Raw genomic sequence first — 12,839 nt, forward strand, 5'->3', positions numbered from 1 at the left:
TGCAAAATTATTTTCTGTGCCATGCAACACTTCTTCCTAAATATAAGGTTTAGAGACCCTCTGGGCGTAATTAACTACAATGCAGAAGCAAATCTGGGTTCATTGTATGAACTGCTCATTTAAGAAATATTTTTGAGCACAAAGCCCATTTACAAGGTTCCAAAACCTTCATGAATGTTAAACATTTTATTATAGGATACTGAGAACTTCCTATTTAAATGAAATCTAATGTAATATCATTAATTATATCTAGCTTTTGATACCTGGATAGCAAATTGCTGTGTCAGATGTGTGCCACAGTGCATTTAACAGCTTTTATTTTGTTATTTATCTAACAGTGACAGAACAGCTCTTTTCTTGTGGGCTGCACAAAAAGTTGAGAATATGCTCAAATGAAGTTGCTTGCTATTGATTTTATTCTGCTTACTGGTCCACTTCCATACCATTGCTTGACTAAGTGCTTTCAGCCCTGTGCTGCACATGGTTGTCAGGAGCTTAACCCCAATGCAGTGGAAGTGCAAAGCAAAGCTGCTGTTTCTCATCACTTGTACAGGATTGGCATTCAGAATTACTGAGTTGCTGAGGACATGATTTAACCAGGACTGGGAATATATGCCCTTAGCATCAGTGGGTGCAGGCACGTGCCTGAAGTTGAGAGTACATTTAATTTACCAAATTAGCCCAATGCATGAGGCTGAAGGACCTCAGAAGAAGCAGCATGATGTTCTCTGGCTGGTGTTACATAGGCAGTCAGGGGTGGTAATCAGACTTGCCTTTACCGTCAGCTACTTTGTTAAGTAGCACAAATCATGTGAGATGCTACATGTGAGGAAATCTACCCCTACTGTGCGTGGGATGAGGCTGTTGGGACAGTAGTCCTGAGCAGCAGATTGCTGGGATTAGATTTACTGGCCTGTCTGTATGCTCATGATCAGCAGAAAGCAGCGGCACAAAAACAGATGAAAAGCAGAAATAAGTGTTAGGCTTTTATGAAAGTTTGTCCTTTCTTTTCTCTCAACTCTTTGTTGTCTGTTTGTTCCAGAAGGATCATTCAATGTTGCCTAATAATATTGCATCTTATCCACCATTCATTTCCCAATAGAAACTGAACTATAGTATTTGTTGTTGTAGGAGAGTTAATCATTAAGATCTGAGGGTTTTTACAACACCTTCATTTTACCTCGGAATATGTAAAATATATCCAAACCCTTCCATTTTAGGTGATGGATTACCCTGTGCTTGGCTGCGCTATCTGGATTGGTTGGAATTTTGTGCAATTACTATTTTACAGAGCAGCAAGAGTATCTGTGAAGTGGAAATCAATTGAAACATATTTTGCTCTTCAGACTTGCTTTTGCAGGTTTCACAAAATGTTTAATTTAGTGATAATCAGCTTTTAACCAGCCAGAGCACACTGATGTGATTCTCTGCTTCTGTCCCCCATAATTTTAAGCATAGCCTGTATCCTTCAGATAAATTGCTTGCAGTCTGGAGAATGTCCTAGCCAGCAAGAAGGGGAAGAATAAGGATGTCAGTTGCGTGGGGAATAAAGAAGGTGTTGTGCATACTGTGGTTTCAGTGAAGAATATCCTTTTCCTTTACTTTTCAGAATGGTGAACTTGGAAACCAGCTGGAGATTGAAAAGTCTCTTTTCCCTTGAGGTTGGTGGTCAGTGGTCATCCTCTACCACACCCAAGGAAACTAGAAGAGCTCCACACTAACTTCTGTAAGGTCTCCTTCACTATGGAAGATCAAATTATTTTCTGGCTCAGGTTTTGTGATGTTCGGCATCTGCCTTGGACCTGGAATTTGGAAAAAGGATCGTCTCTGAAGCACAGTTAAGAGACAGAGAAACCAGCCCCAGACAATGAGCACTTTAAGTAGCACTGGAATATTGCTCAGCTTAACAACAGTGTCGGTTACACTGGATTTTAGTTTGCATGGTGGTCTGATGGCTTGGTCCTTAAGCAGCAATTTGACTCTGAACCAGAGTTTGCCTACATCTGATACTCTTAACACCTCTGAGAAGGCTGAAGTCTCTCGGATGTCCCTGAGGGAGAAGAATTGGCCAGCCCTGCTGATCTTGGTTGTCATCCTGCTGACCATTGGGGGGAACATACTGGTAATTATGGCTGTGTCCTTGGAGAAGAAGTTGCAGAATGCCACAAACTTCTTCCTGATGTCGCTGGCAGTAGCAGACATGCTGGTGGGTATCCTGGTCATGCCCGTGTCGCTCATTGCAGTCCTGTATGGTAAGTGCCTTCCTTCCTAATTTGAATATTTGCTTTTGCAGGGAGTCCCCCGAGGCTGCAGCAACCTGCTGTGCTGGTGGCTTGGGGAGTGTCAATGTGTACTTGGTCGTGGGTCTGTGCTGAGGTTCATTCTCTGCTGGGAGCAGAGCTGGTGTTGACACTGCCAGGAGTGACCTGTGAATAATGTCAGACTGGGGGGGTTCTTACTGCTGGGGCCACCAAGAGAGTCTGAGACAGCAAGTCAGCTTTTTACATTTGGGTTGGGTTGCCCCAAAACTGAGCTAGGACACAAAAGCTCACAGAAAAGCTGAGGAGAGTGTTCATTGTTCATGAGCTACTGAGCTCTAAGCCAAGTCAGAATCTATCCTTGAGCTCCCACTGCTACAATCAGGGGATTTGAGCAAAATCGTGCATCAGAAAGAATGTTTTCACTAGTAGATTTGGCATTCAAATAAAAACCTTCACTCCTGGCATTTGTACCTCAGTTTGCCTTGTGCCTTTCAGGGGGTCATTGTGCCTTTCCGTGCGTCAGTTTCCCTGTCTCTAACATAAGAATATGCTCTGTTTTAAAGCACCAAGAAGCCTGCCTGCATAGGTGTAAACATTTATATGTCCCCATATCAGGGTCAGTGTGTTTGCAATGAAGTGGGGCATTGCTCCTGCACTCAGGTATGGAATCACTGTTAGCACTTCAAAGAAGTAAGATATCAAATACATCTAATTTTTGTCTGGCTGAGACTTCAAATCTCCAAATCCCTTTGTTCAGTGTGGTGCTAGGAGTCTCCATCCCTGGATATTTCAAATGAGTATTTTGTTCTCCTCTGTATCTCTGATCACAATGTTTGTATGCTCTTGTATCAATTTTATAATCTGTGTATTTCATAGATAAAACTTTAAATTTTTGAAATCTGTTTTCAGATTTTCTTAGATATTTTAATATTGATATTTCTTGGAAACAAATAATGCTATTTGCTTACAAATTTGATTAGAAATTGGTTTACTGTCCTATAAAGTAAAATGTAGGGATATTTATCTGACTTCTTCACTTGCCTAAATGAGTAAGTCTGGCAGAGATTAATTTCTAAAACACATTGATCAAGCATACATCATTCCAAAGCTTATATAGCTTGTCTACAGTGAGTTAAATCAATATGTGATTTAGGTACAGGCCTAGCTATGGAGATCTTAGGCACAAAGGTCTTTTATTTTGAACTGTCAGAATAGTTCCATCTCTAAATCTTTCGTATATTACAACATGTGTATTTTATTTTTAGCATTTTACTCCAGCTCCCTGGGGCTTGAAAGGGAGCATGTAAATACTGAATTATGTGACAGACTTGCACTTGCATAAATTCTGTGTTAGCCAGTGACTCTAAAAGGGTGAATTTATGGAAATGGTCTTCCTACATACATACTTCCAAGGTCTTTGGAAACTAATAGAAATGGATTTTCTGTTCTGCCTAGAAAATGATTACCTAAGGTAGTTTAAAGGTGTAAAGCATGCCACCCTTTTAGCAGCAAGAGAGTATCACTAATTTGAAGAGGCATTGTAGTTATCCTCCTTTTTTTGCCAGAGAACCAGAATTGGCTGATGATAGCCCAAACATTTCTCCACAGACAAAGAGTATTATGTAGATATTTTGGCAAAAATCATAATTTCATGGAAGATTTGTGGAAATACTTTGAGAAATGAGGAGGCTGCTGGGGCAGTATGGAGTGTTGCAACAAAGCATGTTGCCTCCAGGCTTTGTGAAGGGAGGAGGAGGAAAAGTTCTATTTGGGGAAAAACGAGCCTCACAGGAACTTGTGGGCTGATCCCAGTAGGACACCAGTGAAATAATTTTTTTAATACTATTTAAGCTACAAATTGTGGAAGTAAGGAGAGGGAAAATGTTCTTATATCACCAGAATTCTTGTGAGAATAACGGAGTGCATGGCCATGGACTGAGCAGGGAGAGTGTTACTGCCTAGAAACATCACTGTTAATGTTTAGTCACTTTTACTCTGTATATTTTACCTTATTCATTCCATACAGTCTACATAATTGTACACTGGGCTGTTTCAAAGGCTTCCATGTGCTGTACTGAGAAGCATATGCAGCACATCTCTTCCAGATTTGCAGGAGTCATTTTTAATTTATGTAATCAGAAAAGAACCTTAAAAAATACATATAACAAATAGAAGAGTGAAGAAATTACTTTCAAGTTTCCACATCAGCTCTCTCAGCCCCAAAGATAAATTCCAGCTGACAGAGTAACTAATTTCAGAGTAGGCTCATTTCCTTACTTTTGGCTAATAAGGTAAATGAAGTAGATTTCACTTCAAGCATAACCAGAAAATTGAACAGACACTCCCCACAAATACTTCTGGGTTTTGGTGGTTTTCTTAATTAAAAGAAGGGAAAATCAAGTTGTAAATTAGTTCAAGAATCTTATTATAAAGGAAAGGAGAGCAGGATGCAGCATGATGGATTTTTCACCAATTAATCAGGGCTTGGATATATTTATCAATTAGTCTTAAGTGTCTTACAGTAATCGATGAGTTGCATTTGACAACTGAGAACATTTTCCCTGGCATCCTGTTCCTAAAGAACTAAGCAAATTAGTCTGCTAATTAATAAGCATGTATTGGGGAGAGTAAATGAGAAATGCACACAGTGTTTCATCTCAATGAAGAAATGCTTGATTAATTAAAAATACTGGTATTTTTATAAAAATATTGATAGGGCATCAGGTATCTTACACATGAGGGAGCTTCTGAGAGCAGGTGGAGGTTGTCTCCTTATCTCTGAGCACTTTAGGGACAAGCAGCAGTGGGTTTACATTGTGTCATGTGTTTATGAGCAAGAAAGAGAGGGCTGATGGAGGAATGCAAGAGAATCTTGTCAGCTGATCTGAGTTGCAGAGGATATTGAGCTTTCTGGGTTCTTGCAGAAAGTTCACAGCTGCCAACAAGTTGCCAGAGTGTGTCCAAGGAGTGGCCAGCTGACCCCTCTGTGACTCCAAATGCAGGCTCTCTCTCCCCTTTGTGGTGCCAGGGGCTGAGGCAGCTTCCAAAGGGCTGGTGTTGGATGCAGCATTCATCAGCCCCAGCTGCCAGAGCAGATTTACACCCACATTATTGTTATTATTGATAATTACCATCATTATGGTGTGGTGACAGAGGTGTGCTGAGCACTTGGGCAGATTTTGATGCTGGTTTCCCTGCAGAGAGGGGAGCAGTGCAGCTCAGCTCTTTGATGTGACATTCAGGTATCTGGAAATAATCAGGCATTTAAAAGACCATATCAAGTCATGGGTTTAAATGCATCTTGACTACACCAAATTCCAGGCGACAGTTGCATTACTTTCAGAAATTATTATTTATTCCTGTTAGTTTTAAATGTGTTATGTTTCTGTTTGTGTTAAGTAACCACTACATTTTATTCTTCTGCTAGGGTGTGAATGAACTCCTATACTGCTTGCATTGTGTCATAAACTCAGAGATGGGATCATTTTTTTTCTCTCCAATGATACCTTGTACCTGGGATGTGTGCATTGAAATTTATATCCAACAGGAATTGTTAGTTTATCTTTTGCTATCAGTAGGATCCATAGGCTGCTACACTGTGTGCTCACCCAGCAGCATTTATTCTCTTTCCAAGTCCCTAAGATTTCTTGTCCCTCAACTAACCTAAAAAATTCTGTGAAATCTGAAATCCTACTGCATCATTATTCACCTTCTTTCCAGATTATTAGAAGCATAGGAAACTTTAGTTGAGATATTGAGTGTCCTGCTACTGAATTTTCTCCACATGAACAGCTGCCTGTTTACCTAATGTGATGAATGGGATTAAGTTGTGGTGCATCTGTGTTGCTGTTGAGAAAGAAAGCTCTGTATGATGTGCCTTGAATCCATAGAACAGCTTCTTTTCTGCTACCCAAGGTTTAAATTGTGCATAGAGTGAGAGGAGGGGGGAATACTAAATGGGTACTCTCTGTACCTCATTGAATATGGGTCCCTAGCTGTAAAATATCTTGAGGCAGCTAAATGTTAACTTGCAGGATTTTTCAGAGCCACTGAAAATGTGGCAGCCTATGATGATTCTCTGCTGGAAACAGCATTAGGAACCTACACAACTTTGGCTTGCGCTGATGGAAAACTGATGGCTTCTGGTCAAGTGAGAGTCAAAGGCTGAAGGGCTGAAATCAGCACAAGAGCTCAGGACTGGAGAGGATGATGATACCATCAAGAGGAAAGAGTGATGCTCCACACCCTTTCTCAGCAGTGATTAAATCTATTAAACCTATATTTGCATCACCCTCTTCTGAGTCAAAACTTTTAATTGTCATATTGAAAGCTAGATTTGCTTCACACACATAAATTTCCTCTTCATCTCATTTTTTATTTTGTCTGACATTATCTATACTTTATGTCTGGCTTTTTATCTAGGTGTTGGGGGGGGTGTGGGGGCGTTTGTGGGTTTTTTTGGGGTTTTTTTTTGGTTTGTTTTTTTTTTTTTACTTTTAATGTTGGACAATAAAGACTAGAAGCCAGATGAGTGAGGAAAGTGTCATTATCTGAGGAGTGCAAAGCACACAGAAGGAAAGACCATGGTGCTCCATAGTACTTTAAAATCATCTTCTCAATAGTCTTATTAAAGCAGAATTGCTTTTAAAAATTGTCAGAGCAATTCAACTTATTGTATCCTTTTGTTATTCTTTCTTGTTATTTTGATGTGTGTGTTTTAGTGATGTCTTGTCTGAAAATCTCCTCAAGATTTTTATATGCTTCTCTTATGAAAGACGAGAAGTAAAATTTGATATTTGCAGAATGGCACCAATATGAGATGGATACGGTCATTTGGACTTTATATATGTGTGTGTATATATATATATATATATATATATATATATATATATATATATATATATATATGTATGTATATATTCTTTCCTAACTGATGAAATTTCATTAGTTCATCCATGCAGCAGCCCCATCCCCAGGACTTTCTCAACAGGCAGGCTGTGTATGGCTCTAGTGCAATATTCTCCATTGAGATAAATACATCATATGAAATTAGCAAATTAACATTAATGTTTTCTATTCCTTTGTAGTTCCCCCCCCTACCAGCCCCCGAAGAATCCGACTAGCTCAGAGATAAGGGGCTGTGAGGGGAGGAATCTCAGGAGAGGGGAAAAATATTCAAAAGAGGCCTACCCCAGGGTAGGTTGGTAAAGCTCTCTTTATTCTGTGGTGTCCTTGGGAGAGCAGGGCAAAAGAGAGGGAACGGGAAATGTCAGGGGGTCTATATAGGTTTTGGACAGGGTGGGCTTTCCTGGCTCTCTGCCAACCCCGTTGGGGCAGGAAGGAGGGATCCAGGGGTTATCTTGATCAGAGTCACAGGGTCCCTGGGGGAAGGGGGGCACAGGGTGCCCATGAGCTCACTGTAACACCTCCCCCTTATTTGTTAAAGAAGGTTACAAGAATTCACTGGGCTCAATTCAACCCTGAGCAGGGTCCCGAATGCCAAGATTACAAGGAACAGAATAACAAGGAGTAACAAAATTGATCTAACAACAGATGTCCACCACCCCGTGAATCCCCATCCCTTGAACATTCTTTGCAGCATTCGCAGGATGACAACTTGCATGGGGTTCATCACAGGATTGAGTGGGAGGTAGGTTTTCTCTAAAAGGGAAAAACAAACATTTTAAGAACATGTTAAAGTTTCTGTTTCTGCTGGAAGGAATTCATGCTTAGGAACTTTCTTCTTCCATCCGGCGGCGTCTTCTCTTTGAAGCATCAGCTACTTGCTTCTTGTCCCCTTCTGTCTGACCTGAATTCTTGGGGACAAAAGGTTTCACCCACTTCTGGGGAATCCACCGAGGGCCTGAGGGAGTAGCTACACACGCATAGCCACGACCCCAGGTTACAAGTTCATAGGGACCCTTGGTTTCCCAAGTTTCTGGATCCCTAATCAAGACCGGTGGATGCTGAGACAATTTGAACTGGTTGCCACTGTTAAAGTGACGCACAACCGGTGGACTCATATTTTCAAATGAACAGTTCAGAAAATTGATAGTAAACATAGCTTTACAGAGCTTTTCTCGTGGAGACATCCACGGAGCTGAGCTGTTTTGTTTTTTCAATACCTGCTTGAGCGTCTGGTGTGCACGCTCGACTACAGCTTGACCTGTGGGGGAGTGGGCAATGCCAGTCTTATGTTCCACTCCCCACTGTTGGAGAAATTCCAGAAACTCATTGGATACATACGCTGGGCCATTATCTGTTTTGATCATTTTTGGCACTCCCAGTACTGAAAATGCTTGCACTAGGTGTTGTTTGACATGTGCAGCCTTTTGTCCTATATGAGCAGAGGCATACACCATACCTGAGAATATGTCCACGCTTACATGAACGCATTCAAGGCGACCAAAACTCTGAATGTGTGTGATGTCTGTCTGCCATACCTCACAGCTGCCAAGGCCTCTGGGGTTTACCCCCATGCCCAACGATGGCACGGCCTGGTGCTGGCAATTAGGACAGTTGGTCACAATGGCTCGGGCCTGACTCCGTGTTAGCTGGAACTGTCGAATCAAACCTGGCACATTCTGATGGTAGTGCTGGTGACTCAGCTTTGCCTGTTGGAAAACATCAGGGAGACGTGCTTTTTCGACTGGTGCAGCGAAGGAGTCTGCTCTGTGATACCCCTCTGCAATCTCACCTGGTAAATCAGTGTGTGACCTCACATGCATCACAAAGAATTGATGCTCTCGCTGAGAGATTAAATAAATTAGCCTTGAGAGCAACCTGGAGAGATGTTCATTTTCTATTTCTTTGAGCACAGCCTGCTCCGCCCTGGACACTATACCTGCCACATAAGCAGAGTCTGTCACCAAGTTGAATGGCTTGGAAAACTTCTCAAAAGCTCTCACCACTGCAGCCAGTTCCGCCACCTGGGGGGATCCCTCCACAAGCTAAACATCAGCTTCCCAAAGCTGAGTCTGTGGATTTCTCCAAGTCATCACCGACTTGTGGGAAGCCCCAGAGGCATCAGTGAACACTGTGAGAGCCCTGAGTGCCTTCCGGCTCCTTTTCTCTTGAGGAATAAGGTGGAATTCCTCATTGAACAACTTGTGAGATGTGGCATGGACTGATATTTGTCCCCTATAGCTGTCCAGAGATAGCTGGAGACTGGCACTGCTCTGGAGCAAATGCTCAAACATCCCTTTGGTCAGTCTCTTAGGACTCAGAAAGCCCGACTGGAAGGTGGATGCATGCAAAGTCACACCCTGCTAATTTGCACAACCTCACCCTGGCCTTCTGAATCAGCTTTGCTATCAGCTCTTGTGGCCTAGTGATGGTTTTGGATCTTTGGAGCGATAGGAAAACCCATTCTATGATTAAGAGTGGGTCCTTCTGCCCCTCGGTCCATTGGAAAATCAACTCATGCAGGTGTGGCAGATTTCCTAGAACAATGAACTGGAAAGGCAGATTTGGTTCACACCGATTTGCCTGCCTTTCTGACAAGGCCTTCTGTACCTTTTCAATTGCTGTCTTTGCCTCCGGAGTCAGTTCCCTGGGGGAGGCCAGCTCCCTCTCCCCCTTCAATAAATTGAAGAGAGGTTCCAGGTCCTCATTTGTGAGGCCTGGCAAGGGCCTCACCCAATTTAAAGACCCACACAGTGAGTGGAGGTCTGCTAATGTTCTAGGGTTGCAATTGATCTCCAATTTCTGAGGGACAATAGTCCTTGCAGATATTTCCAGGCCCAGGTATCTCCAAGGTGGCATTCTTTGAAATTTGTTTTCCTGCAATTGAAATCCAACAGAGGTTAAAACTTTAACCACTAGGTCAAGCGTGTATTGGAGTATAGAGTCATTGGGAGCACACACAAGCACATCATCCATGTCATGAAGGATGATGGCATCCTTTCTCTCTGCACCTACCGGAGACAGTAGTGCTGCTACATACTGTTGGCATATGAAAGGGCTGGATTTTAGACCTTGGGGCAAAACTTTCCAGTGGTAACGTTTCATTGGGGCTTCCCGATTGATGGTAGGAACTGAGAATGCAAACCTCGGGGCATCTTCAGGGTGCAATGGAATTTGGAAGAAACAGTCCTTTATATCTAACACAGCTAATTTCCAGTCCTGTGGAAGCATAGCTGGACTAGGCATCCCCAGTTGGAGAGGTCCCATGTCCCCTACAATTTTGTTTATCTCTCTGAGATCGTGGAGCAATCTCCATTTGTCTTTCCCAGGCTTCTTTATTACAAAGACTGGGAAATTCCAAGGGCTGTCTGTTTCTTGCAGGTGTCCTTGAGCTACCTGCTCCTCCACAAGTTTTTCAAGCGCCTTGAGTTTTTCTCTACTCAAAGGCCACTGTGCTACCCACTTTGGGGTGTTATCCAACCACTTTAACTTGTGGGCAGGGAGCTCCACAGTGGCTACTTCCAAAAATCCTGGAGTGTCTTAGGAATGATTAACTGGACTCCCCACTATGACATGGTGTCTCTCCCCCACAGAGGAGCCTTATAGTCTGCCACAAATGGGCGAACACTTGCCAATTTCCCATCAGGTCCCTCAATTTGCACTACATTTTTTGAAATTTTTGCCAATGTAGTTCCTCCTATACCCTGAAGTTTGCCTGCCACAGGTTGCAATTCCCAGTGTGATGGCCACATGGTTTTGGGTATCACCGTGATGTCTGCCCCTGTGTCCAGAACCCCTTCCACCTGAAGGTGCTCTGATCCATGTGCTAGGTTGCATACCATGGAGGGTTTATCCTCTCCTACTACCTGTGCCCAGTAGACTTCTGGAGATTTTCCTTCTACTGTTATTTTTACTGGGATGGGAATGGCTTGTACCAGAATCTGCCCCTTTTCTAGATAGAATGGAGGATGTAAACAATGCGCCAACAGCATAAGGCTGGATATTTTTCCCTTAGTAGTCATGGGAACTATTTCAATCTCTGGAGGTGTGTATGCTGTGTCCCCAATAACAAAATACTCACTGTCCAGTTCCATATCGTACGCCTGCAGGTCTTGTGAGCTCTTTGACAGGTCCACTACAATAACTTTCCAATCAGTGGATCTGAAATGAAATCCTTTGGCAGTCACTAGGCGGGGTCGGCCTAGTGGCTGCCAAACCTTGTTAGTTATACATTTTACATTTTTATTTTTCTCTCCCCCCCCACCATGGTTCCCACCCTCCCCCTTATTTGTTAAGAGGGAGGCATTGTCCCGTTTGGGTCCCGCTATATTTATATCTTTGCGTGTAGCTCTTTTAGCTGCAGGGACGCGCTGTGCACTCAGTTTTTTTGTTTGTTGATCTGTCTCTGGTTCCTTTTGAGGACAGTTTCTGGTAAAGTGTCCTGGTTTCTTGCAATGCAGGCAGATGATGTGCTGCAGCTCTTGTGATGACCTGGGTTGCTTCCTTGGGCTTGATGCATCAGGGGCAGCAGGCTGTATTTCTGCAGATGCGGGATGACTGTCAGGAATGTGAAGCAGCTCTGCTCTCCTAGCGTAGGCTTCAATGATCTGAGCAAAGCTAGGTGCTGAATCAAGAGGAAGACTGAGAATAATCCTACGACAGGTCTCATTGGCATTCCTCTGAGCCATTTCTTTAATCAACTCTGTTTGTACCTTGGTGTCTTGCACCTGTTTTTCAACTTGGCTTCTCAAATGATCCACAAACTGTAAAAAACTCTCAGAAGGAAACTATTAAATGTTAATATAGCTGCATTTAACCTCAGTTCCTGGTAATTGATACAAAGTCTTTTCTGCAGCGTTACAGATTTTTCCTAAAACCGATCTAGATAACAGTCTGGTTTGTTTTTCTGGGCATTCATGTCTCCTGTACCACATAAATGATGTAAAGTAATAGGATGACCATCACTGTCAAGGTCTTCACTGGGTGTATGTTGTATTTCTTGCAAAACTGTTTCCAAAGAAAATTTCCACCTATTTTCCCATTTCTCATATTCAGAGGGTGTTAGTAAACATTTAAACAAGTCGGTTATATCTTTAGGTACCATTTAAGTTGAATTGAAGGTTGCCCTAATCATACCTTTAAAAATCTTACTGGACCTCCCAAATTCTCTCTGAACTTTACAGATTTCTGTTTTGTCTCTATATGGTAGTGGTTGATAACTTCTGGTACCATTTCTTCTCCCTAAATAAGCAACTGGTGCTACAGATGGTATGGATTCCTCGGTAGATGCAGGGTTATGTCCCCCCAGCACCCCCCGGGTCCCGGTGAGAAGCACCTCGCACCCCCCTCCCCGGGCTGTCTGCCCCGCAGTGCAAACTCGGTCCCTGCCCCTGCTGTGAGCTGCTGGGCTGCTGTCCCCTGCCCCCGCCCTGCTGTCGTCAGTGCTGGGGCTGGGAGCAGTGCAGGGGCCGGCCCCGCCCCTGTTCCTGGGGTCACACGGGGGCTGGCACTGATAAGAAGGGTGTGGTGGAGCCATGGGAGATAAGGAGGCATTGGAGGAGGGGGTGGGAGAGGGGTTGGAGGGCAGGGGAAGCAAAGGAATGTGAGGGGGAGGGGGAGAGAGAGTGGGGGGTGGGGGAGCCGGTAGGAGCACATGGCCGCTGCCATGATCCC

General features: G+C 43.3%; 1 protein-coding gene across 14 annotated transcripts in view; it reads left to right on the top strand.

Moving 5' to 3' along the window:
- The window catches only part of HTR2C (5-hydroxytryptamine receptor 2C), a 257,321-nt gene that overhangs the window by 197,800 nt on the left and 46,682 nt on the right, over window positions 1–12,839 (top strand). For 13 of the 14 annotated variants that reach the window (XM_072929318.1, XM_072929321.1, XM_072929317.1 and 10 more), the window contains one exon: window positions 1,610–2,252. The exons of the other annotated variant lie outside the window; for it this stretch is intronic. In XM_072929318.1, coding sequence (XP_072785419.1) covers window positions 1,868–2,252 — 385 coding nt within the window. In that variant the 5' untranslated portion in view covers window positions 1,610–1,867. The remainder of the gene's footprint in view (window positions 1–1,609; window positions 2,253–12,839) is intronic. 14 annotated transcript variants of the gene reach the window in all.

The sequence above is a fragment of the Taeniopygia guttata genome, chromosome 4A, assembly GCF_048771995.1.
Source record: "Taeniopygia guttata chromosome 4A, bTaeGut7.mat, whole genome shotgun sequence".
NCBI classification, from domain to species: Eukaryota; Metazoa; Chordata; class Aves; order Passeriformes; family Estrildidae; genus Taeniopygia; species Taeniopygia guttata.